Source organism: Tribolium madens, unplaced genomic scaffold (genome assembly GCF_015345945.1).
Source record: "Tribolium madens isolate multiple individuals breed KSU strain unplaced genomic scaffold, Tmad_KSU_1.1 Scaffold_1;HRSCAF=32;Tcas5.2_LG8, whole genome shotgun sequence".
NCBI classification, from domain to species: domain Eukaryota; kingdom Metazoa; phylum Arthropoda; class Insecta; order Coleoptera; family Tenebrionidae; genus Tribolium; species Tribolium madens.
Window position 1 is genome coordinate 1,069,237 of NW_025400984.1, and position 26,953 is coordinate 1,096,189.

General features: G+C 31.1%; 4 protein-coding genes and 1 long non-coding RNA gene across 5 annotated transcripts; 3 read left to right on the forward strand and 2 right to left on the reverse strand.

Annotated features, from left to right (window-relative positions):
* Positions 1-406: 406 nt before the first annotated feature.
* On the reverse strand, positions 407-1,841 carry LOC123004052. The gene is made up of 6 exons (XM_044397169.1): positions 1,811-1,841; positions 1,576-1,763; positions 919-1,527; positions 763-870; positions 557-712; positions 407-510 (listed from the first exon to the last, which is right to left on the reverse strand). The coding sequence occupies exons 1-6, from the start codon at positions 1,839-1,841 to the stop codon at positions 436-438; spliced, it is 1,167 nt and encodes a 388-aa protein (XP_044253104.1). The 3' UTR covers positions 407-435.
* A 4,552-nt stretch (positions 1,842-6,393) lies between these two features.
* LOC123003862 (keratin-associated protein 19-9b-like) lies at positions 6,394-6,786 on the reverse strand. Its single transcript, XM_044396892.1, has 2 exons — positions 6,659-6,786; positions 6,394-6,603 (listed from the first exon to the last, which is right to left on the reverse strand). Exons 1-2 carry the CDS (start codon positions 6,668-6,670, stop codon positions 6,448-6,450), a joined length of 168 nt encoding a protein of 55 aa, XP_044252827.1. The 5' UTR covers positions 6,671-6,786; the 3' UTR covers positions 6,394-6,447.
* Positions 6,787-6,902: 116 nt separating this feature from the next.
* On the forward strand, positions 6,903-7,447 carry LOC123003861 (prismalin-14-like). Its single transcript, XM_044396891.1, has 2 exons — positions 6,903-7,057; positions 7,243-7,447. Exons 1-2 carry the CDS (start codon positions 7,046-7,048, stop codon positions 7,399-7,401), a joined length of 171 nt encoding a protein of 56 aa, XP_044252826.1. The 5' UTR covers positions 6,903-7,045; the 3' UTR covers positions 7,402-7,447.
* Positions 7,448-10,513: 3,066 nt separating this feature from the next.
* Positions 10,514-10,922, forward strand: LOC123003912. The gene is made up of 2 exons (XR_006412656.1): positions 10,514-10,660; positions 10,719-10,922. It is a non-coding gene; the product is annotated as an uncharacterized LOC123003912 (long non-coding RNA).
* Positions 10,923-14,734: 3,812 nt separating this feature from the next.
* On the forward strand, positions 14,735-25,061 carry LOC123016242 (inosine-5'-monophosphate dehydrogenase). The gene is made up of 10 exons (XM_044416510.1): positions 14,735-15,289; positions 15,823-16,018; positions 18,977-19,071; positions 19,125-19,173; positions 19,226-19,327; positions 19,380-19,508; positions 19,562-19,717; positions 21,988-22,606; positions 24,259-24,559; positions 24,611-25,061. The coding sequence occupies exons 3-10, from the start codon at positions 18,992-18,994 to the stop codon at positions 24,714-24,716; spliced, it is 1,542 nt and encodes a 513-aa protein (XP_044272445.1). The 5' UTR covers positions 14,735-15,289; positions 15,823-16,018; positions 18,977-18,991; the 3' UTR covers positions 24,717-25,061.
* Positions 25,062-26,953: the final 1,892 nt, after the last annotated feature.

Here is a 26,953-nt window from a genome sequence, read left to right on the forward strand (position 1 = left end):
TGAATGGATCGAGAGACTAAGACTTAAAACTTGAACTTAACAAAGTCAGAAATGCTTATCCTGAATTTATAATGTAAATTAGTGCAAGGGTTGCAAGGTTTTCGATGCTTGAGAAACGCGTGAGGCGTGATGTTTACGTCTCCTTATGGAAGTTCTATGCTGATCCATAGGCACGTGGATGGAGATAATATAACATGCGAAAAGAGTTTTTATCCGTTTTTCTTTTGCAACCTTAAAAACCCCTTGAAATAGAAAGTGAATATCCAGTGTCGCACACAATTATTTTTCCAACAGAAATAAATAGGGTCAAAGTAAACATCGAAATTTTTATAGATATAATTTTTTTAACTTTTTCCATGTTCCTGGTACCTTTCTTATATGGCATTGGGCACGAGTTCTGGCGCAGCCTGTGTAAACAGTACCATGAAAAACTGTTTAACTTTTTTTAGCTATTACAAAATCTCTAACGTACGTCATAAACGACAGCATCGAATATACAGCTTTAGACAGCTAAAAAAAAATCATCAGAAAAATGTGTGTTGTTTTTTTAACTTACATCGATTCCTAGTTTGTAATTCGCTGCCAAACTTTCCGAGAACTTTACACAAAACGGTGTTGAAGAGTTAATTAAAAAAATCTGATAAATTACTTTGTTTTCTTTGTTCCAGTAATACCATTTAATTCGAGTTAACGTTTCAAAAAATTCAACAGTCTGGAACAACGTACTGTATTTTAGTTACTTAATATCTTGATCTAACTTACAATGTCTTCTATACTTTGTCCTTGTATAATGTATTGGACTCCTGTTAAAATGGCAACGAAAATTAAAGCCCAAATTCGAAAATAAGTTAATGTTAGACTCTCTTCGTTCTGCAAAGTTTCTTCTGTCAAATAGCAAATTAAAATAAATTATTTTACCAAAAACAGAAAGAGCATTAAACTAACACCTAGCATAGCTCCTGTTACAGCAAAAAGAAAAACAAAGATACCTGCTTGTTTAGCAATTGCATTGCATGTTACGAAAAGAGAGATGTGGCGTTTAACACAAAACACTAATCTTTTTCTTATTTCATCATGAAACTTTTCATTAAAATCTATTTCGTCTAAGTTTTCAAACTCAAAATGTATATTTTCGACCAAAACCTTTATGATACCAACTTGATATTGGCCATGTTTCAACAAATAGCAAATTTGCAAACAAGGAGCTTGCATTAAAAAAGAGACAAAAAGAAAAGTCAGTCGATGACCTAAAGATAGAATATCAGCCCATTCCAACATATTATCTTCAAACCAAGTCATAATGAAAAAAATTTCGTGGTCTTCTTCTGTCGGTATCACGTAGAGAACAGCAGCGCAAAAGCCTGTGATTACAATAAAAACGACATAAATTTTTGTGTAGAGAGCATCTCGTTTAACTCTTTTTTCATATGCTGTTCCAGCAGTATTAAATTTCCAAAGAGGAATTTTTTGAAATGACTTATACATGACATTTATGTAATATAAAATGAAAGACAAACAGACTAACACCTAGAAAAAAATAAGAATAGAAATCTCTAAAATGGTAGAAATACTCACATAAAAGCGTCCAAAATATACAGGGGCATATTTTATAAATTGTATGGTACTAAAACCGTTTATTGAGTAGTAAGTTTGCAATATCGTTAATCCTGTGACATTAATGAAAGCAATGACTAAAATTAATTTTGCGAAATATGTTTGAAATAAGTTAATGGAACAAAGTCTTAATATTCCCAAACAATCATCTACAAAGTATAATAACAAACAATAGTATATAAATTTAAACAAAAACCATTTTGTTCTTCCGGGTCGACAAACTTCATCTTGATATCTAAAAATTTTCTTTACTTTGAGACATCTGTAATCGAAGTAAAGTACCTAATAATTAATTAACATTAATAGACCTTAAACATCATGCAGTAAAAAGGAAGGTAGTATTTATTTCTAAATGATTTATCATTAGAATAATGAATCCCATAATATTTTTTTATTAAACAACAAAGACATCATGTTAGGAAATGTTACTCATACATACAGAGTGTTCGGTCCAAATCGCCCCGGCTGATAACACCTAAACTTACTTTTTTTTTTTTTAAGTAAATACAAAGTGATCCACAATGACTGAATATGTTGACAATCCTGACCCTAATTTTTAAAGCTTACGATTAAAGTACGCTTTTGATTAAGAACAATTCAACAATCATGTGGGGTTGTACTTCAAGTATTTGTCATGCAAAACTGTATCCGGTTGCAGTGTTTCAAATTATTAACAAAAATACTTTCAAATCTGTTGCCAACAGACTCAGTCTTTCTGGCTCACTTCGTATTTAAGTAATAATATTCATTCTTGGCTTTCTTAATAAATGTATCAAATTTTTTTAGCACATCCGGTGTTTCCTCGAAATAATAATAATTGACATAAAAAATACTGTAAACCACTATTTATTAAATTTTGCGTAACACAATGCAATCATAAAACATCTTAAATCTTAGAATTCTATAAGGAAATTAGTCGCGTAGCCTGATTTTTAATTTTAAAGAAAAGGTGTGAATAAAAAAAATGCCTGGATCAGTTTAATTGTTGGTTTGACACATCTAATTTGTCAGTTTTTGACAATTAGTAGACAAGCTGAAATATTTTTCAAATGCAATAAAAACGAATGAAAGGCTTAAAGAAAAAACATTAGTCTAGAGAAAAATATCCAAACAGAATTCACCAAAGTCGTTGAAAATTCAGTCGAATTGAAAAGCAACAAACATGACCAATTCTTAAAAGTAAAAAAACCATTGTTTGTTAGTAAAAAACAAGAAAAAAGAATCTTAATGTTTAGTCATCAGTCTCAAAGAATATCCAAGAGTTGCCAGAGAACTTTCTTATCTTCATGCTATTTCTAATGATTAAACCGATTCTAAGAGAAAGAGAACAAACCCTATGTAACATTTAAAAAAAGAAAACGACAATTTACAATAAATCTTCAAACTGAAATCCGTTATTTCAATACATAAATGGCATCGTTGTCGAACACTTGTAATTACCCGCAATAAATAATCTTCATCAATGTTTGCTCAAGAGTTTGTTATTCTGTCTTTTAGCTCTTGAATATTTTCGGAAGTATCAGGTGATCTGGCAGACCATCCACGTGTTCCAATCCACTGCTGCCCAAAAGTATTACATATTTGAAAATTTGTTTCCATCTTGTTGGAAATTCATTTGTACATATTGGATTGGAAGAACGTGTTCTTCTAAATGTTCTAATAAGTCTTGAGTGAGGAATTCATCATATACATCGGCAGTAAGATTACCATCGAAAAAGTAAGGTCCTATTAATCGATTTTCTAAAATACAACACCAAATGTTTACTTTAAATCGATTTTGATGAGTTCGTTCTCTGACGAGATGAGGATTATTTTGGGACCAAAAATATTGAATTGATCTGTTAAACATTTCACTATTAGTGAAAGTCTTTTCATCAGACCACAAAACTTTTCTATGAAACAGAGGATCTTTGTTACATTTTGTAAGGAACCATTCACAAAATTCAATTTTTCTTGGACCATCGTTATCTCGTAAGGTCTGGGTAACTCGGGTCTTTAAGAAAAAGGGAATTAAAGAGACATTTGTCAATAAAAACAAAATCTCACCTTTTAAGGTTTCTTTTTATGTTTTTTTAATATTTTGTGAACCGTTTCATTAGAAACATAATGCGGATGAGCGAGTTCTTGAATTTTCTTCGACTGGTAAGAGAACATTCAGATTTCTATTTTCTTGTTCTTCAGTAAGAACCACAGGTTTTTTAGTTTTAAGAAGCGAACCGGTTCGTCTTAGTTCTTTTTCAATTCGACTAAATATCCAACGATTTGGGTGAACTCTATTTGGGTCATTTTTAGTAGTATTAAATATACTACTCATTGGAAAGCTTGTTTTTATTCAAAAATTAATAAAACGTATTTAAACAAATGAAATGAGCATTAATCAGCTAGAAAATTACAACAAATGCTCGAAGTGTCCGCCAGTTGATGCGATGCATGCACGACTTCGATGGATCAACGAACCTTTAACCCTTTGCAATACTTTATGAATATTTTGAATCTGCAATTATGCGGTTTTGAAGATCCAATACATTTTGCACTGGTGTTCGATAAACTAATCCTTTCATGTGTTCCCAAAGATAAAAATCGCAGCTATTCATATCCGTGACCTAGGAGGCCAAAGGACAGGACCACCTCTATACCAATCCACCTTTGTGGATAATTATCGTCCAAAAAATGCCGCAAAGTCAGGAGGCGCCCCATCGTGCATGAAAAACATTTCTCTACGGGTTGCTATTGGCATATCTTCTAGACAACTAGAATATAAACTCAGGTGCATAACTATAGCACCACATAATTTTTTTGAAGTTTCAGCACTTTTAAAACAGTTATTTAAAAAATATTAATTTCAAAAGATGGAATATCATTCAATATTTATTGAATCAAAATATTAAAAAAATTAATTAGGAAAAAACTCATTTTTCCTTGGTGCATAACAATAGCACCACATAAAATTCAAATTGAAAAAAGGCAATTATACAGTTTATATTCTTAATTTAATAATGAGTGACTCCTCCATTTTGACGAATGACCTCAAAAATTCTTTTAGGCATGCTTTCAACCGGTTTATGAAGAAGCTCTTCGTCCAAATCATTCCACGCTTCTCTCATTGCTGCCTTCAGGTCAGCCACGGTTGCATACTGATGATTTTCTTTGTATACCGAACGAACAAGAACTCCCCAAAGATTCTCGATAGGGTTTAAATCTCGCGAACAAGCCGGCCACTCCATAACACGCACTCCTTGTCCTTCTAGCCATCGTAGTGTTTCCCTACTAACGTGAATTCGGGCGTTATCTTGTTGGGAGAGCCACTCATTTCGATGAATATTTTCAAAAAGTGGCATCACTTCTATCCAATACTTCAATATATTCTCAACTGTTCATTTGAGAAGAAGGAAAAGAAAGAAGGATTTGCGGAACACCATTATAAGAAAATGCTCCCCACACCATAACACTTGCACCACCATAATTTCTTTTTGAGAAATATCGGGGTTCTTTTCTTAGATCTCTCCAATACGAGTTGAAGCCATCAGGTCCATCCATATTGAGTTTTTTTTTCATCCGAGAATATCATCTAAGTAAAATGCTCGTCAGTAATTAAAAAATTGTAAGTTTTTAAGGTAAATCATCATTTTTACTTTTTGCCAATTTTGATGCATAGTGTCTCGTGCAAATTGAAGTCGTACATTTTTGTGCCTTTGAAGTAGTCTCGGGGCAGTTTTTAATTTCTGACGCTTAATGTGGGGACTCTGTTTTAAACTTCTCCAAACGGTCCATCGCGAGACGTTGGCGGCAATTTCACTACAAATGGCACTACAACTTTTTAAGAATTACTCGCTAAATTGACAATCCGACGTGCAGAACGTGGAGAAATTTTCTTTTTGGGACCTCCCTTCTTATTTTGTCCATAGTGCTCCGGATCTCGCAGGAAAGTTATCACGACCTTATGGGACCGATTAATTTTACGAGCAATGGCTCGAATTCCGACATCTTCTTCTCTTAGAGCCAAAATTTTACCTTTTTCAAGTTCAGTAAGGTAATTACCGCGAGGCATTTTGACAATCATGAATTAATACACAATGACAGAAACGTCACGAGGTAATGGAGACTCAAATATTGAATATGAATTTCATAATTGATTTTCTTCGATTTGAGTTTTATGTGGTGCTATAGTTATGCACCACGGAAAAAAAATGTTTTTTTTTGGAATTAATTCAAAATTAAAGGTTTAAATGTCATTATATTCTGGTACAATAAATATTTAATCATATTCCATTTTTTGAAATTAATATTCTTTAGGTAATTATTTTAAAAATAATAAAATTAAAAAAAATTTAGGTGGTGCACCAGAGTTTATAATTCCTCTTAAAAAATTCAAATAAACTTCGGTATTCAAACGTTGTGGCAAAACGTATGGTCCAATTAAACGATCATCGATGATTCCGCCCCATACGTTTACCGCGAATCGATTTTGAAAATTCATTTGACGGATTTGGTGTGAGTTGGCATCTGCCCAGTGATGTCTGTTATGAAAATTAAGTATGCCATTTTTTGTAAGGCAGCAGATACACAGAACGTCGATCGTAGACGATCAAGTAACATCGATTGTGCCTCATCGAGTTTACACTTGATAAATACAAAATTGGAGTCTTTGTTTGATTTACAAAAATTTGCTGTCATCATAAAAAAATTAAAATTAAAATAAAGACCAATTTGAAGCATGACTAAGTTTGGTAGAATCAAATTTTTTGCGCTTTCAAAGGACTGGTTTATATTAGATACTACTTATGATTTTTGTCACATTTTATTAGTAGAAAAAAATCATAAAAAAAAAGTTCATTAGTAATATCCATATCCTCCATAGGCATAAGGGAGAGCGGAATATCCGTAGCCATAGCCTAAACCGGTATATCCACCATAAAGTCCGGAGTAGAAGTATTGTGGTGCAGCTTTAGGAGCAGCGAAAGCAAAAGCAAGAAGAGCGAAAAGTACCAACTGAAATAAAAAAAAATTAAGAACATTTTTTTAAAATATCAATTGCATTACTTACAAGTTTGAACATTTTGCGGCAGTTGTCAGCAACTTCGATATCAGTCGAAATCTGCCAGAGCCAAGAGCAAGAAGGATTTATATACAGTTTTGTAACTACTCGATGACCTACCTTGAACGTTGAACAAACGAGTAGGATGTAAAATTAAAAAACAGCCCAAGTGCATATCCGCATTTTTTTTAAATAACCTGTTTTACATAAAGAAAATTTTATATTAACAAGTTAGACCCAATTAATATTTGGCGTTTTTTTTTTATTGTTTCCTGTTCTGACTTGAAACTAAACTTGAAATTTTGTCTGACACACCTTTACAAAACCAGTATAAATGCTACCAACATAGGATGCAACGGCCAGTGTTTGCTGTTGTAGACTCGCAAAACAAGCAAAATGTTCAAACTTGTAAGTAATTTAGGGTGGTTTGCACCAACACTAGTTAAATTTAATCTCTGATTAAGAACAATTGTAACTATGATAATATCAATGGTTACTATTTATTTAATCTGAGACTAAATTTAACTGGTGTTGGTGCAACCCACCCTTAGTGTTTAATTAAATGAAATAATAACTATTTTTCTTATTTTCAGCTTGTATTCTTGGCTCTTGTAGCTTTTGCTATTGCTGCTCCTAAACCCGAACCTCAATACTTCTATTCTGGTCTCTATGGAGGATATGCTGGATTAGGATACGGCTATGGATATGCTGCTCCTTACGCCTATGGTGGTTATGGAAGCTACTTCTACTGAGCGAAAATTCTGAACTGACTTTACTTAATAAATACTTTTAATATTATTTCAATGCTTTACTTAATACACATACCAGGTGAATAAAAAGTATGGAACCAAGCGTTTTTTTCGTAAACTAAGCACTTTACGAAAAAAATAATTAGTGTAGCGTAAAGTACAATTACAATGTGACCATTTATCAAGAATAACATTTTTCGAAATTTATTTTAGTTTTTGAGTTCTGGAAAAATTATTTTTTTTTAAATGGCAACTCACCATGGTAATTTTTTAATTAAAGATTATGATCTAAAAATGACCTCTAATTAAATAAAATTGTTTTTTAGCCAGTACTTTTTTTTAAATTAATTGTTAAAGTTGCGTTCCGAGCTGATCACGAAGATTTTCCGAATTTAACCGAAGTGGTTGTTTCATGCTTTTCATCATGGGAGAGCCCTGATTTCTATGCAAGTGCTTTGGGGTGGTTTCGAATCGACTAAAAATAGAAGAAAATGATTTGTTATTAGATTTTTTGGTCCATCCGGAACCACCCCAAAGCACCTGCACAAAAAACCCGGCTCTCCAACGACCCAAGTCATGAAACGACCCCCTCGTTCAAGTTCGGAAAATCTTCGTAATGGGCTCGGAACGCAACTTTAACAATTTATTAAAAAAAAGTACTAACTAGAAAACAATACTGTTTAATTAAAGGTCCTTTTAGATCATAATCTTTAATTAAAAAAATTACCATGGTGAGTTGCCATTTAAAAAAAAAAAAAATTCCAGAACTCGAAAACTAAAAGAAATTTCGAAAAATGTTATTCTTGATAAATGGTCACATTTTAATTGGACTTTACGCTACAGTAATTATTTTTTTTTGTAAAGTGCTTAGTTTACGAAAAAAACGCTTGGTTCCATACTTTTTATTCACCTGGTATGCATAGTCTACCACCACCCCACATGACTATTGAGGTTATGTTATATTATATCTTCCTCTAGCACTTAACGGTGTTTAGGCATTGTCCTTTATCACCAACTACCGATTAGAAAATTATACTTAGGGTGAGAGATTTAAAATGATAATGTCCCTTAAACCAAGCAATTTTCTTTCAAAGCCAAAGCATTAGCTAACTCAGAACGGCACTTCACGAGGGTTATGTTATACCAGGTGAATAAAAAGTATGGAACCAAACGTATTTGCTTAAATTATTTATTTGTTGGAAAAATTGACGAATGATAAAGTACTATAAAGATGTGATATTTTATCAAGAATTTTTTTTTTAGAAATATTCTTTTGTTTTTGAGTTGTACAGTTTTTTTTTTTATTTTTTTTAATGGCAACCCACTATAAAACCATTTATATAAAACCAAAAAATTTTTTACATAAATTGCAATTTTGACAAAAAAACGCATAACTCAAAAACAAAACAAAATTTCATTCTCAAGTCTCACATTTTTTATATTACTTTCATTTATATTATTAATTATTATTTTCTCGAGACAAATGATTCAAAAAAACGCTTGGTTCCATACTTTATATTCACCCCGTATGAATCGTCCACCCAAAGATATACCGTCGTATTGTGTGACATGCCACATATTCTAAATGTCATTAAGAAACGCAATACTAACAATCTTTATGTGTGAAATTTACTATATACAACTTCTATCAAGTTAATAACATTTTGACAATTGTTTATTAAAAAAACACTAGTATTACTTAAAATGCATTATATTGGGTACCATTTTATAAAGAACTTGAATGTTATTAAAAACTGTGCTCCCAGTAATAAAATGCTCAAAGTGAGAGAAAAATTAATGAATCAACATGTCTTTCAAAATTTTTCAAAAGTGTTGCGGACAATCGTACGGTTACCAGAATGGAATCTGCACCATTATTTTACTTAATCATTTGTAGCGAAAATTCTACAACACAAAAATACAAAAAATATGCAAAATATCAATGTTGGACCACACAGATTTTGATCACAATAAACATGAAAACTTGAATCTGGCGCGAAGACATGTTGGGTAATAGAAAGTAGAATATTTTACTCGACATACAGGATGCGCCAGAACTTGCGGCCCATGTAAGGTAAAATACCAGGAACATGGAAAAAATGTTAAAAAAATTCTATCTATACAAATTTCGAAATAATGAGAGTTTAAATTTTGCACTTTGACTCTATTTATTTCTGTTGGAAAAATAATTTTCCAAGTTTTTTTGCTACAGGCTATTAGAAGAGGATACAAGGAAGTTGTATCCTAAGTTGTAATTCTGTTTAATGTTATTTGTGGCTTTTATTGGCAAATATTTTTGTACTTTTACTAAATAATTATAAGAAAACATGTACATCATCAGTATCATTAAATAGACATAAAAAATGTCAAATGTCAAAAAAATAAATGTCAAAATTTTTTGACAGATAGAATTTTTTGAACATTTTTTTCATGTTCCTGTTATCTTATCTTACTTGAAAATTTTCTCTGGGGCGCAAGTTCTGGCGCATCCTGAATTTAAAGCTTTATGCTATTCCTTTAAATTTAAATGTTATTGGTCAACTAGTGGAAGTGGTCGACATTGGGCACCTACAAGTTCAGTAAAATATTATGTGACGTGCTTTGCTATTAAAATGATTTAATTTTTTGTCTTGAGGTACTTTTATTAATACTAATTGAATCTCCATCTTCTAAGTTGTCTATATTTTAATGTCGTAAAAATCCGTTGGCAAATAACAGAGATATTAGACCCGAAGTCTTACGTGAAACAGCCCTGTAGACTATATTGTGGTGCAGGTTTATTTAGCTATCAGTAAAAACAACAGCAAGATAAGCAAAAAGTATCAACTATAAAATGTTAAAATTAGAAATCACTACATTTTTTCAAAAATAAACATAAATACAAATTTTGCATTTTCGGTAGTTTCTGTTTAATTCTAAATCTACAAAATTTAAGACAAGGAATTATTTATATAATTCTCTTTTAGTAGTTAGTAAAATATAAAAATAATGGTTCCATCCATAAACGCATTATTTGAGTAAATAACATTTCATCATTTAAATAACCAGTTTTACAAAAATAAAGAAAATTTTATATTCATTAAAAAGTAGACCCGATTAACATTCGGCAGCATGCTTGAAAAATTTCCTGTTTTGATGTGCAATTGAACTTGAAATTTTGTTTGACACACCCCTAAAAGCCAGTATAAATGTTACCAACACAAGTCTCAGTAGCCAGTGCTTGCTGTTGTAGTCTTGCGAAACAAACAACATGTTCAAAATTGTAAGTAATTTATTGATTTTCTGTTTAATTAGATGTAATAATTGTTGTTCTGTTTTAGCTTGTATTCTTGGCTCTTGTAGCTTTTGCTATCGCTGCACCTAAAGCCGAACCTCAATATTTTTACTCTGGTCTCTATGGGGGATATTCTAACGGCTATGGCTATGCTGCTCCTTATACCTATGGTGGTTATGGAAGTTATTTCTTTTAAAGAAAAATATGCGAATTGTATTTTTAAATAAATTTACTTATTCTTAATTAATAATTACGAGTAATTTTTAATTAATTTTGTTTAAAAAATTAGAACTTTAATTATTTGGGACTAGCATAACAATCACGATACTAACAAAAAGCACGACAGTTTCAAATTTATACCTAAACGTGCTCTAATACATACCTAACTCATTTTATTAGAAAAATAATTTTGATCAATTTAGTGGACGTTATAGCCCAATCTCAAAAAATTCCATATTTGCTAATATTACATTGCTCACAATAAATAAATCCTATCACATTGGTGGTTTTATTTATTTGACAGCTATATGTTACTTTCACAATTAATTTGTTGACTAAATAATGATGTTTCTTGTTAAAAATGACTTTGTTTCTTGTCCTAAAGCTGTTTCTTTGAGTTTCCATTTATTAAAATTATGTTTTTCAAAAACATTTTTGTTATTTAACTTGGGTAAACACGTTTGTCAAAGTGACATCATTGTCAAAATAATAAAACCGCCAATGTGATGGGATTTAAAAAGCAGAGAAAAATTATTATACAGGACGATTCTTAAATAGACCGACAAAATTTTATCACAGCTTCCCAAGGATAAATGGAGACGAACTGTAACCTTTTTACGTTTAGGGGCAAAACCCCCTTGATCCGTGCCACTTACGGCGTTTATGAATTGTTGCAATGATCAAGTACATTTTGATCAAATTAATACCATGGTTTCCACTACCTGTGCTAATACTATTTACGACATTGACATCCTACTAATGGACTGCGCTTTGCCAATACTTACGCGTATAAAAGCTGTTGTCAACATGGTTATGCATCCACCAATTCGCAATAGTGGCAGAATGCATTGGAACTTGTATGAAATACAAATTTAATATAGAATATCTACAATAATTCAATTTGTTTACATCAAGTACAATTATGAATTACTTTGACGGTAAGGTAGTATTATAATTAATTCATTATATAAACAAGAATACCGTTTGATAATGATATTATAATAAACTGCGTGCAACAAAAGCTTTTTGTAAGCCCATTCAAATTAGGCGGTTGTAGGATTATTATTGAATCCTCCTCTGGATCGTATTGCGAAAAAAAAGGTTCGATGTAATTCTGACTTTGAATTTGTAGGTAAAAATGTACTTAGTTTAAATATTTGTTGTTTTTAACATCATTAAACAAATTCCCAACACTACACATAGAGATTAACAAAAAAAACATTTTTCTCTCATTAGACCCGTTAGTTGCCACCATTGAGTTTAATATGTTGCCTATCTATGTTGACAACAAAATTTTTAGCTCAAACGCAGTCCATAGTATGATGTCAATGATTTACGAATACCTCAGTGGTATACGCTTTACCTCGAAAATAACTTTAATAAATTTTATTTGGAGAATGGTTAAATAACGAATTTTTAAAAAAAATATTCCAGCATGTTCTCATTGGATAAAATTTTGTCGGTCTATTTAAGAATCACCCTGTATTAGTTCAAAATCAAAAGAAAAATGAACTTTTCTTTTTAATGAATCAGAATAATAAAGATTTCATGCCCGATTTGCTGGTTTCAGATAAAGCAAAAAATGTTTTTTGTTTGCAGTTTTGGCGAAAAATCAAAGATAATTTTTTTTTCCTCTTGTAAAATCAATCCGGGGACATACTGTAGATTACTTTAACTAAAAGCTGCCCTTTTATGTCTACTCACAAAAATAGAACTTTTACTTCTGTCATTTATACACAAAAGTGTCATTTTTTAATGTTAACAGATAAAGTAGTATGTTATTTGTGGTAAAAGTAATTTTATGTGGCTCAGCTGAATTATTTGTTTCACTACGTATGGCAAAATAAACGTTCAGTTTTGCCACATAAATAAGTGGCATTTTTACCCAATATAATCTACTATTTTAAAGCTGTGACAAAAGTTACTCTCCTGGCTCACACAATCCATGACTTTTGAAAGCCATGATCAAATCACTGATGGTGCAGGCAAAGACATATTAAATGTGGTCCTCACATAATTGTATGCTTTTGGCGAATAAAACTGTAACGTCATGGCGAAATTCTTTAATTCATTTGGATATGGTTTTCGGGAATTTTTCCCTCTTTTGAAATTCAAAAGCAACCTTTTCATCAAAATTTGATGGTTGCCAGAAAACGTACTTTCTAACATTGTTGCAGCATCAGAGGGTCAGAGATGTGACAGAAACAGACAGTATAGGGTGTTCCAAAAGTCTGGAAACGATGTTATTCTGGCGAAACTATCAAATTTTTTGGCAAATAAGCGCTATAAAAATGCTATTCAAAAAAATTTTTGAATATTAATTATTTGTTTATACTTACGAGATAAACATAGTAACATGTTTTTTTTAAATGGAAACCTACCACATTTTTTTTTAGACAACGAGCTTGTTACAAGAATTGTTGTCATGCAAAAATTTTTTTTGTAAACCTCACACTTTTTTGTTAAAAAAATGTTTGACTTACAAGAATTAAAGAATATTTTTGAGTAAACTACCAGTTTTTTTGGAAATAAATCAATAAATGTTCAAAGGTTGTAAAGGAGCAATGCCAAAATATTTTTTATTTTAATTAATTGTTTAAACTTTTGACATTACCATACTAATAATTTTTTTCTTAAATAAAAACGGTTTTTTATTGATTTACAAAGATATGTTTATGCATTTTATAAATGTACAAAAATATTTATTGAAAATGTTACAATTTACGTTAAAAAAAAATTGTAAACTTTATCTATTGTCAAGACTTTCTTCCACCGACCATCAGTGGTAAGCACGCCTTCTTTTATATCATTGATATGGCGTCGTCATTTTGCTTTATTTTCCAAATAAAAATTGTTTTTCTCTGGAGAGCTTTCGCTTTTTGAGACAACAGCACACGTTTCTTTAATTTATGTAATAAATATTTGAATATTTCTTTAAAAAAAAACTATTAATTTGTTTTCAAAAAGAAGTAATCACACAATTGAAGGTAATGTTTACGTAGATAATAATTGCAACTATTTGTTTGTTTTTGTAAATACAAAATAATCCTATTACTTTGTGAAAACAAATTATGAGTTTTTTTTTAAGAAATATTAAAATATTTATTACATAAATTAAAAAAAGATGTGCTGTTATCGCAGAAAGCGCTCCAAAGACAAACAACTTTTATTTGGAAAATAAAGCAAAATGACGACGCCATAGCAACGACATAAAAGAAGGCGTAATAAGCTTAATGTGCTTACCACTTCTCGGTCTTAACCGATCAGCCCTTAGCCGGTGGAAGAAAGTTTTGACAACAGATAAAGTTTATAATTTTTTTAACATTAATTGTAACATTTTTAATAACTATTTTTATACATTTATAAAATGCATAAACATATCTTTGTAAAACAATAAATAAAAAACCGTTTTTATTTAAGAAAAAAATTATTACTATCATAATCTCAAAAGTTTAAACAATTAATTAAAATATTTTTTTTTTGGCATCGCTCCTTTACAACCTTTAAACATTTATTAATTTATTTCCAAAAAAAACTGGTAGTTTACTCCAAAAAAATTCTTGAATTTTTGTAAGTCAAACATTTTTTTAACAAAAAAGTGAGGTTTACAAAAAAAATTTTTGCACAGCAACAATTCTTGTAACAAACTCGTTATCTAAAAAAAAATGTCGTAGGTTTCCATTTAAAAAAAAGTTACTATGTTTATCTCGTAAGTATAACCAAATAACTAATATTCAAAATTTTTTTGAATAGCATTTTTATAGCCATTGCTCACCTATAAATTTATTTGCCAAAAAATTTGATAGTTTCGTCAGAATAACATCGTTTCCAGACTTTTGGAACACCCGTACACGACCTTCGGTATTTAAATGCAAACTGGTTGCCTCATATTGCAACCACCGCTGGCTAACTGGATATGCAGGGCTGGTTTCAAAAACATTTACATAAAAAACGTACTATCTAGTTCGAATTAAAAAATAAAAATTAAAAAAAAATGTCCTCTTCAGCTAATAACAATTTAATGTATAAAATACATTTATTAAATTTTTATCACCCAGCAAGAACCACGTGTAGGTATGAGGACGTTTTGCCAAAAATTAAAAAATAACACGCATAAGTGAATGAAAACTTAAGCCAACCCTGATTACAACGGCACGAAACGGGCACGAGTCATAACCGAACCAGACTTCCAGACGCAACTGACCAGTTTAACAAGGTGTTTTTTTTTGCTGCCTCCAAAATAAAATTGGTCGACTCTATCGTGCATTTTTACGACTGAGGACAAAAAAAGGGATTCTAAGCGATCGCCTGAAGCGAGTATTATAAAAATTGAACCAAGTATACTTCACCAGAGGACATTCTGCGCAGCTTGTTTCCTACCGCGGAATTTTATTATTGGTACTATTATAAGTAGTATTGTACAGAGTGGTTATAAATGATTTTCATCTAGCCAGCTGTGAATTTTCCATGTAAAATAAAAAAATGCCGCTTTACGAAAATAGGGGTACCTACTTGTTGTAATTCAAAATTAAAAAATCGCCGTTTACTAAGCGTCCACTTCAAAAATAGACTCAATTATAAACTTGTTTTCTTCCAAAGTATACATTATTATCAATTATTATTGGAAATTAGTTGAAACAATAAAAATTTAATTAACAACAATTTATTATTAATTAATAAGTGACACTAATGACTGAACTAGAGCTTTCAAAAAAGTAGAGCGGCACAAATAAAGTTACACGCAAAAAAATTCCAAAGCTGGCTAGATGAAAATCATTTATAACCACTCTGTACATTTTTAGCACGTTTTGAAAAGCTGGTGATCTTTAAATTGACGATTTTTCTATGTATTTTTTGAGTTAAATTTTAGAGGGAGTGGCTTTTTGGTAGTAATTTGTTTTTGTTTCTCTACTTTTATTCATCATCTATAGGCCATTCCTGCAACTACCACGCTGTGAAAACTCCTCCAAGTTCGAGAAGATGGCGCCAAAACACCTCTAAGTGGGGATATTCACACGAGTTCGATTCCACTCCAGATTCATCGCTCTTTTACGTCGAAAAGCCAGTGTGATTGGACGTTTTCACACACAAGTTCAGAATCCTCCCCACTGTCTGATATTCCACCGGGTAAGTAAAACAAACGCATAATTATCACTTTTAGCCAATTCACTTTTTGCAGAAACTATTCGATTTTTTTTATTTTTGGAGTCATTAATTGTGATTAAACGAGAATCGCTTCCACGTGGTTTTCCGAATTGCAATCACATTTTTTCATTCATAGATTTCGATTTTAATGTGATTTTTTTATTGAAACGTTAGTAAATTACAAATTTGAGAGTGTTGTGTTTGGAATTTGCACGCAATGATTGTTGCATGCCATGTCATTTGACATAACTTTGGTTATGCCGTGGTGTGGTGTTTTCCATAATTTTGTAGCGATAAAAGCATCACTAGATAATATTTTGTTGTTTGTTTTGAAAATGTTGCGAAACTGAAAAAAAAAATCAAAAACTATATTTTTGAAAATATCAAAAACATTATCCCGTCCTCGAAAGCATGTGAATTTTTAAGCATACCTATCTAGTTAATTACACTTTACTTGATAATTGAATGCTTTTTTATTTTTATATAAAGAAAATTGATAACAGTGTTTATAAACAAGTTAAAAGTAAATAATGAATACAGGGCAGTCGAAAAAATATTTTTAAGGCGAACTCTTTTGTAAAATAATTACCATTTTCTAGTATTGGTATAAATTATTTACATTTCAATTAACTATTACTTCACTTTTAGTCTGAATATTTTAAGCCGACATGCAACATCTTCGTCGTGTCATGCTTCTTTCTATTATTTCGTGAAGGGGACATTGAATTGTTAAATGAATTAAATCAAAACGCAATCATTTTTTTTAACTGTACTTAATAATAGAAAACAGATTTTTTTGATTCAATAATTACTAAATATGTAATAGTAGATTACTTCGAGGTGGAAAATGTGTCTGTATCCCGATACAGCCCAAGCCCTTGGGTTAAAGCCAAGGAGTAATGACATTTCCACTGAGGTTTGTATACTATTTTATCCACAATCACATTTTTTTAAATAATAAAATACCCGTTGATATATTAGCATAGTTGCTATGCAAACAAATTGAGTTTTTGATATTTGATGTCGTAATCTTGGTAATCCTTCATAAATTATTTCCTGACCACGAGATGTAATGACAAATTTCTCGACCTCCAGGTAAGCAATCGTCATTTTGCTATAGTGATTTTGAATAATAGTATATTATGATACGAGTTTTATAAGAAGCATTTTGACGCACGCACGGGTTTAGCAGTATGTGCGACAAAGTGCCTTATAAACCAGATATCATACAGTATTTTTTCTACATTTCACTTTTTTAAACAAAACAATTAAAATTTCGGAATGAGGAAATTTTGCGGCAACAGTAAGTAAAGTCCATTTTTTTTTTAAACAATTGTCAATGTCAAAATTCCCTCAAAGACCAGACTGTACTACCCTAAAACCTTTTTTTCGGAACAGCTGTATATTAAAATCTCCCTAGATTAGTAGGTTTGAGGTTATATTAGTAATCTTCAAATGTCAGAAAAGTTTCAAGTGGAAGCAAATTTTTTATTAAAAGACAAGACTGTACTACCCTTAAACCTTTTTTCGGAACAGCTGTATATTAAAATCTCCCTAGATTAGTAGTAGTTTTGAAGTTATGTTAGTAATCTAGACAAGAAATAAAGAAGGTAAGGACACGGAAAAATGCAACTCCTTAATCGGGAAAAAATTATTTAATGGGTAATTTAAATTTTTAGTCATTTTCGGAATCTGATTCAAAATTTTTAGACCACCAATCGTCTTCAGAATCTGATTCTGGAGAAAGTTGAAATTATTGGAGGAATATAATAAAATACTGGATTAGTCATGCAATTTATTGGATGTCGTTCTTTTTTAGGAGTTTTTACACAACCAAAATTGTCAAATTCATGAAGATTTTTAACATGGATTTTTGGTCTGCATATATTCACAAAATCTAATCATAGCTATTTTTCTTGTTATGTTAGGGTCCTGATCCTTACTTTCGGAAACTCATTTTTGTAAACGACTCTTCTTGCGATAAAACACAATTTCACATAATAATTTATTCGAACAATTATTATAATTCAATTAACTCGTACAAGGCTAGACTAAGACTGACTCGTTATCTTATTAATTTCCTCAAAAACGACAACATTCACAAAAAAAACCTTTTGTAATAGTTCCGTTCTTAAAGGTCTCTGTTCGAGGCAGCGTAGGTATTCCTGCTATCCGCAACGTCACAGAAATATTTCTAATACCAACCAATTCCATCTTCACCATTTTCTGTGTCCTTTGCGGCTTTAGTAGCATAACGAAACGGCTGACATTCAATTGACATTTTACGATGCCAACATAATAACATCAAATAACTAATAGCTGATACTAACATATATCACTTTGACAATTGTTTAAAAAAAGGACTTTACCTTTTATTTTACTTTGTCCTATGATCTAAAGGTATGCGTAAACACCACGATAATAATAATGTATTTTTTGCGATGATTAAGTAAACCAAACACAGCAAAAATTTCGTGTTTGAATAATTTGATTTGCGTTAGGCCAATTGACACTGACAGTTTGATGGAAAAACGGTTAGCTTGCCAACATTATAAGACTAAATTTCCCTCTTTTTAGTATAATTTTTATAGCACTGTCAAAACGAAACCCAAAACAGTTTCGTACTGGGCCTTACTACGAACGCAAAGTAGAAAAAAATATTTATTTACATAAAGAGCAAAAGAGTGTTGCATATGTGCGAACATGGGAATACAAAATACCATTTAATGATGGATATTTAGTATTTATTTTGTTATGATCAGATAAAATTTGTAGTTATTTTTGTGCTCTTTACCCATCCTAACGATTTTTTAACACATTGCTTGGTACTCAATAATGTCTTTTAAAGCGGTTATCTTTGCTGAGTATATCGTTTCAGTAAACACAACTTATGCAAATAAAATTTGTTTGCACAATAAAACAATGGTCTATTTTTTTCAGTAATCAATAGCACAAATGGCTGCCGGCAATAGTATATTCGAAGATGGCTTATCACTGCAAGACATGATGAACGATGGCCTTGGACTAACTTACAAGTAAAATTGTAAAACATGCAAAATTTCATTCATTAACTTCTTTGTCTTTTCAGTGACTTTATAATCCTCCCAGGATATATTGATTTTACACCGGACGCGGTTGTATGTATTCTTTTAATTATAATTTTATCAATACTCAATTATAATCTTTTAGGACTTGACGACTCAATTGACAAAGAAAATTACCCTGAAATCGCCTCTTGTATCGTCACCCATGGATACGGTCACAGAATCCTCAATGGCTATTGCAATGGCGGTATTTCACCACAAAATACTCCAATTCTGTTTAATTACATTTGTAATTTCAGCTCTGTGGTGGTATCGGAGTTATACATCACAATTGCTCGCCGGAATATCAGGCAAATGAGGTACTGAAAGTAAAAAAATACAAACACGGCTTTATTCACAATCCGTTTGTGCTGTGCCCGACAAATACGGTATGATTTATGCCAGATTATTTTGAAAATATTTCATAAAATTTTTTTTACAGGTTGCCGATGTTCTAAAAATAAAAAGAGAGCAAGGATTTTCGGGCATCCCTATCACTGAAGATGGGAAAATGGGTGGGAAACTTGTCGGTATTGTTACTTCAAGAGATCTCGATTTTCTTGAAGATCAAAACTACGTAACCTCGAAGCTCGAAACTGTAAGTAACCTCTACAGGGTGTCTTTTTGATGTTTATTTGTTGTGACCTTGTATACAAGCTATAGGCTATTGAAAGAGGAAACAAGAAGCTGTATATTAAATTGTAACCCTGTTCAAATGTTATACAGGCTGCGCCAGAACTTGCGCCCCAGAGAAAAATGCCTTGAAAAAAGTGTTAAAAAAATTCTACCTATAAAAATTTTGAAGTTATGAGAATTTAAATTTTGCACTTTGTATTTCTGTTGGAAAAATAATTTTCCAAGTTTTTTTGCTCCAGGCTATGAGAAAAGGAAACAAGGAAGCTAACAATTAGTTTCTATCAGAAATCAATAGGGTCAAGTCAAGTGTAAAATTTGAACTCCCATAATTTCGAAACTTATAAATAGAATTTTTTTTTTAATTTTTCGGTTCCTGGTAATTTATCTTGCTTGACATTTTTCTCTGGGGCGCGAGTTCTGAATTAGCACTGTACAGGGTGCTGCATTTTGGATGTCCCAATAGGGAATCTCCGAAAATAATATGTTTCGCCAAAAACGAGTGATACATTCTGGGGCTCATTTTTTGAGAAAATAATATTGGTTAAAACCGCATCCCGCTATCGTCTTTTGTTTTCGACAAAAGTTGACATTTTGGCGAAATTAAAAAAAATTCATATCTTGGTTATTATAAAAGATACGGATTTGAAATAAAGACATTATACAGACACTTTTTTACGAGGAATTTAATAATGTAGTTAACAATTTTTTTCAGTTATTAGTTTAGCCGTAATAAGATAAACTTGTATTTTTTTAAATAGAAATCATAGGCGGCTATGGCAGTTTTGAAAAGCTTATTTTTTTCTGATCTAAAAAATATTAATTTGTAACAGAATATTTTTTTTATAATTATACTTAAAAATGAAATACATATTTTGTTTGATAATAGTTGACGATAGAAAAATTATTTCTCTCCAAATTTGTAAATAATAATCAATAAGAGTTTTGTGAAGTGTAAAATAGATGAAAAAATAGATAAAATTATAATAATTTAAAAAATGCGATACGTTAGAAGTATTGAACAAATATGTGAGTGCCTCAGAACAAAATTATGACATATTTTTAAAAAAATCAAAAAATGGGGAAAACAAATGTGTCAACAGTCAACACAATTAAAGAAAACATTTTTTTTGATAATCTAATGGAGGTAGGACAACATTCCACATAGACAGAATTTGGGTATTTGAATAGCCACATCGTCATTTTTGTGTCATATAAAATATATTTTATTGAAGAATTAAAGCGGCTTTTTTACAACACTCAATTTGTCACTAGAAGTTACAATGGTAATGTTAGCTTCTTTAAAAACAAAGAAATGGTATTAGTCGCCAATAAGTTGATTTACGTTTTATTTTGAATTTTTTTCATTACTTAGTACTTAGAAAACTCTTTCATTAGTGACACTGGTTGAATATTATCGTTTAAATTCTTTTAGTTGAAGGTGCAACATTTTTTCATGGCCAACTGCGAACAAAAATCAAATATAATTTTTTGCTAAAAATGTATTATAATAATTTGTTACAAATATATTTTCTAGATAAGAAAAAAACAAGCTTTTTAAAAATGACATAGCCATCTATGATTCCCATTTAAAAAAATACAAGCTTATTTTATTACGGCTAAACAAACAACTGAAAAAAAAAATGTTAACTACATTATTAAATTCTACGTAAAAAAGTGCCTCTATAATGTTTTTATTTCAAATCCGTATCTTCTATACTGACAAAGATATGAATTTGTTTAGATTTCGCTAAAATGTCAATTTTTGTCTATAAGTCAAAAACAAAAGACGATAGCGGGATGCGGTTTTAACCAATATTATTTCCTCAAAAAATGAGCCCCAGAATGTATCACTCGTTTTTGGCTACATATCTTAGTTTCGGAGATTCCCTATTCGGACATCGAAAATGCAGCACCCTGTATAGTCCGAACTATTTGTAGGTAGTGTATAACGACATATAAACCAAAAAATTTCGATAGATCGTTTCAACTGACTCACCCTGTAATAAATATAAATTAATTGCTTTTTAAAAAGGTAAGACGCTCGATATTGATAAAAAAAAAATAAGAATATTAAATAGAACTTCTAATGTAAAGGATGATTTAGATTACTTTTGCTTGTAATTTGACACAAAAAGCTGCAGATTTAAATTGGATTCTTATTTTTACTGAATAACAGGAATAATAGCAGTAATGGATAATAATAATATGTAATAATAATATTTTTATTTTAAGATAATGACAAAACTGGAAGATCTGGTAACTGCACAATCTGGAGTGACCCTCCCCGAAGCCAACTCCATCCTTGCCAAAAGCAAAAAAGGCAAACTCCCAATAGTCAACGCCGAAGGAAATCTCGTCGCTTTAATGGCCCGAACTGATCTGAAAAAAGCCAAAAGTTACCCCACAGCATCCAAAGACGACAACAAACAATTGATAGTTGGGGCAGCCATTGGAACTCGCGACGAAGACAAAGAACGTCTCAAACTTTTAGTCAATGCTGGAGTCGACGTTATTGTTCTCGACTCTTCGCAAGGCAACTCGATTTACCAAATCGAAATGATCAAATACATAAAAAAATCGTACCCAAGTTTGCAAGTGATCGCCGGAAATGTTGTTACTGCCAAACAGGCGAAGAATTTGATCGATGCCGGCGCCGATGCACTACGTGTGGGAATGGGAAGTGGGAGTATTTGCATAACACAGGAAGTGATGGCGGTTGGGAGGGCTCAAGCCACGGCTGTGTATAGGGTTTCGCAATATGCGAAGAAATTCGGGGTGCCTGTTATAGCAGATGGGGGGATTCAGTCCATTGGACACATTATCAAGGCTTTGGCTTTGGGAGCTTCCTCCGGTAAGTGAAATTGAGGAAAATTAAATTAATTCTAAATAACAAAAACTAATTCTGAAGAAGTAGCCCGGCCTAATTAGTCATAAAAATAGTGGTTAAATAACGGAAATTCCGACAGTGTGCTAAAAAGTTATGCGAGGTCAAAGGTCAAAATTTGAGGTTTTTTAATTTTTTTTCGAAAACGGTAAGTTTTATCAAAAAAGTAGCCCAGACAAGAATTATAGATCTTAAAATTATCTACAAAAATGGTTTTCTTAGAATCAACATTCCTGAGATATCGCGATTTTAAAAGTTGAAGGAGTAACGTTCTACATCATATGCACATACAGAGTGCGCCAGAACTCGCGCCCCAAAGACAAATGCCATAGGGTAAGGTACCAGGAACATAGAAACAATTAAAAAAAATTCTATCTATAAAAATTTCAAAGTTATGAGAGTTTCACTTTTGAACTTTGACTCTTATTTATTTCTGTAGGATAAATAATTTTCCACGTTTTTTTGCTACAGGCTATTAGAAGCGGAAACAAGGAAGCTGTATCCTAAGCTGTAACTCTGTTTAATGTTATTTGTAGCTTTTATTGACAAAATTTTTGTACCTTTATCAATTAATTATAAAAAAACATATACAAGGTCATCAGTATTATTAAATAGACATAAAAAAATGTCAAATGTCAAAATTTTTTGACAGACAGAATTTTTTAAACATTTTTTCAGTACTCTGGGAACTATCCAATTACTCCCTTTCAAAAAAATTCGCGATTTTTTAAACACCCTGTATGTATTACCAAATAAGTTCTTTTTAATTCTAATGGAATCGAGATATTTATAAGTTTAATGAAGAAGAAGAAAAATTTCAAGTAAGATAAGATACCAGAAACATGGAAAAAATGTTTTAAGAAATTCTATCTGTCAAAAATTTTTGACATTTATTTTTTGACATTTGACATTTTTTATGTCTATTTAATGATACTGATGATTTTGTATATGTTTTTTACAATTATTTAGTGAAGGTACAAAACTTTTGGCAACAAAAGCCACAAATAACATTAAACAGAGTTATAATTTAGAATACAGCTTCCTTGTTTTCTCTTCTAATAGCCCGTAGCAAAAAAACTTGTAAAATTATTTGTCGTACAGAAATAAATAGAGTTAAAGTGCAAAATTTAAACTCTCATAACTTCGAAATTTTTATAGATAGATTTTTTTTTTAATTTTTTCCATGTTCCTGGTACCTTACCCTACATAGCATTTTTCTTTGGGGCGCGAGTTCTGGCGCACTCTGTATGTGCATATCATGTAGAATGTGACTCCTTCAACTTTTAGAATCGCGTTATCTGAGGAATGGTGATTCTTAGAAAAAAAGTATAGGCACCATTTTTGTAGATAATTTTAAGATCTATAATTTTTGTCTGGGCTACTTTTTTGATAAAACCGTTTTCAAAAAAAAAATCTAAAAAAATTTTGACCTTTGACCCCGAATAACTTTTTTAGCACACATGGGATCGATGGGGACTTTTGACATTTTATTCCTAATGGTGCACCCAAGATCTCCACCAAAATTTAGCTCTATCGGAATTTTAGTTATTTGAAATGTCTATTTTGACCGGACTAAAGGATGTAGAACTCGCTTTTGTTACAATAATTTTTGTTTGTAGTGATGATGGGGTCTATGCTAGCCGGTACTTCTGAAGCACCCGGCGAATACTACTTTTCGGATGGTGTGAGATTAAAGAAATACAGGGGAATGGGTAGTATTGAGGCTATGAATAGGAAGGATGCTATGGGTTCTGCCATGAATAGATACTTCCACAGCGACGCCGACAAACTAAAAGTGGCCCAGGGTGTTAGTGGAAGTATAGTTGACAAGGGATCTGTTTTCCGCTTTGTTCCGTATTTACAATGTGGAATTAGACATGGTTGTCAAGATATAGGGGTTAAGTCTTTGACTAAACTAAAGTAAGAACTTTTTCAATTTTGTATGTTTGATTATTCAATTCATTTTTTTAGACAATTGATCGATTGTGGAGAAGTTCGATTTGAGAAGAGGACACATTCAGCGCAGTTAGAAGGAAATGTTCATGGTTTATTTTCGTATGAGAAAAGATTGTTTTAACATAAGTTGCCGAGTAGCCAAACCAATTTGACCCATTTATGTAAAAACATTGTCGATCTGGTTTGATTACACAAATGACGCGGGAATTGTGTTGTAAATAAATTCTTATGTGATATAGGTACTGTCGGTGTCGCATTTTCTGATATTTGTAAATATTGTGTATTTCCAACAATCTGCGTTTATCACTTTTAAACAATTATTTTTGTTGAAAAAGTATTATAGAAATTTTAATACAATAGAAACATATTTATTTAATGCTGTATTTATAAGTAAGTGTACGTATATAAGTGATGTACCTATATTTTTTATATTAGTTATGTTTTATTAAAAAATTATGGAAATGTTTGTTCTGTTTGATGTCCTTCAATACTATTTATAAGGGGCTTGCAGTAGAGATGCCATAAACAAATTTGCATTTCGTAGGACAGGCACGTTTCAAAGGTTTGTAGGAAGATATGGTCCCTAACAGAAATATGTTTTTGGACTTTCATCAAAAAAAAAATAATTTTAGTATTCAGCTATATTTTGAGATTGTTTCTTTACAAATCTGCATTATCACTTCAATATTAAATTAATATACTGGCTGTTCCGTCTAAACCCCACTTTAGAAGTATTGGGAGTTGGAATAATCGTATTTATTTGAAAATTGGTACATAGCCATAAACCATTAAGTCCTCCTAAATGAAAATATTTTCAAGATGGCGACACTTCCGGTTATACCGGAAGTCGGTCTCAACTTTCTTATTTTAAATGGAAAGGTATATTTTTTACTGCGTTTTTGGACTAATCGGGTTATTTTAAGGGAGTTTTCATCAGCTTTCCCTATACCTAAATTTAGCCGTTTTTGAAATATTTGGAGTTTTTCAAAAATTTTTGGATTTGCACCTTCCACTTTAAAAACCGGTAACTCTGCCATTTTTTAAGATGTTAAATTCGTTTTTTGGCGTTTAAAAGAGAAAGCTTAGATCCTTTTTCTGATGTTTTCAAATTTTGAAAAAAAATAACATATCCTAAAATTTTAAGGTTACTTTTATAATAATTCAAATACTCAACTCAATTTTTTCAAATGAAATACCCCAATTTTTATTTTACTAAATAGAAGAGAATTTAATTGTGCAATGATCTGAATTAACATTTCCTATTCCTAAATTTAATAATTTTCAAGTTATGGACTTTTTTTAATACTACAGAAAATTTATTACTAGCCATACCCGTTTTCACATAGTTTGCTATAGAAATCAAAAATGTCAAAATTATTTCTCAGTAAACGTCGACAGTGACTTATTATTTGCCAAATAGTGCCAAAATATGGAGAATCAAAGTTATGCAAACTTAATTATTGATAGCTTCTACCATGCAATCATTATTTAAAGCTAACAAGTGAGAAAAGTTTATTTTTGTTTAATGAACGATATCATAATTTTGTTACACTCTCCATAAATACAAAATAAATTAATTAAATCTAAGTTTGAGTAGCTTTGACTCTCCATATTTTGGCACTATTTGTCAAATAATAAGTCACTGTTGACATTTATTGAGAAACAATTTTGACATTTTTTATTTCCATAGCAAAATATACGAAAACGAATGTGGCTAATAACAGATTTTCGGCAGTCTGAACAAAAAGTCACCATAACTTAAAAATTATTAAATTTAGGTATTCTAACCTTACAGTTTGTATTCAATGGCGGCATTTCAAAATGCTCTAGAAAAATTCAAATTTGAGCGGGAGAATTGCTCATGACGTGTGATCGGAGTAGTTTTGGACCCTTTTTAAAATAAGATAACCCTACGTTGTGGTTGTTAGTTTGTTCGTAATAATCCTTCGTCGTTTCTTCGAAGCACTGAACAAACGGATGGGAGTAAAATTAAATAATCAAGAAATAAAACACTAATGTTTTATTAATATGAAGTATAATTCAACAATTAAATAAAACAACAATAGGAAATTCGCTGGTAATGAATTTATCAAATAAATTATGTCACAACAAAAAAAAACTCGAACAATTAATAAATACATTCAGAAAAACAAATCAAGGCATTCTTATGAAACAGTTTCTTTTCTTTTTACTGTGAAAACCTCGAATCCAATGTACAAAAATCTACAACACAATTTCCGATACCGCTGTAGCCATCTCCCAATCTCGAAGGAGAAAGGAAGAAAAAAACATATATCAAGGACTCTCAATCAATCAAATAATCGCGTCTCGAAACCCTACAACTCTGTCGAGTCGACA

What these genes read in the sequence shown, in the direction of transcription:
- LOC123004052 (XM_044397169.1), bottom strand. Translation starts at nt 1,841, where the DNA reads ATGAAGTTTGTCGACCCGGAAGAACAAAATG. An exon ending in TAATGCTCTTTCTGTTTTTG is followed by an intron (nt 871 to 918) that starts GTAAAATAATTT and finishes GAAACTTTGCAG; the next exon opens with AACGAAGAGAGTCTAACATT. An exon ending in ATTACAAACTAGGAATCGAT is followed by an intron (nt 511 to 556) that starts GTAAGTTAAAAA and finishes ATTTTTTTTTAG; the next exon opens with CTGTCTAAAGCTGTATATTC.
- LOC123016242 (XM_044416510.1), top strand. Translation starts at nt 18,992, where the DNA reads ATGGCTGCCGGCAATAGTATATTCGAAGATGGCTTATCACTGCAAGAC. An exon ending in CAATGGCTATTGCAATGGCG is followed by an intron (nt 19,328 to 19,379) that starts GTATTTCACCAC and finishes TTGTAATTTCAG; the next exon opens with CTCTGTGGTGGTATCGGAGT. An exon ending in TGCTGTGCCCGACAAATACG is followed by an intron (nt 19,509 to 19,561) that starts GTATGATTTATG and finishes TTTTTTTTACAG; the next exon opens with GTTGCCGATGTTCTAAAAAT.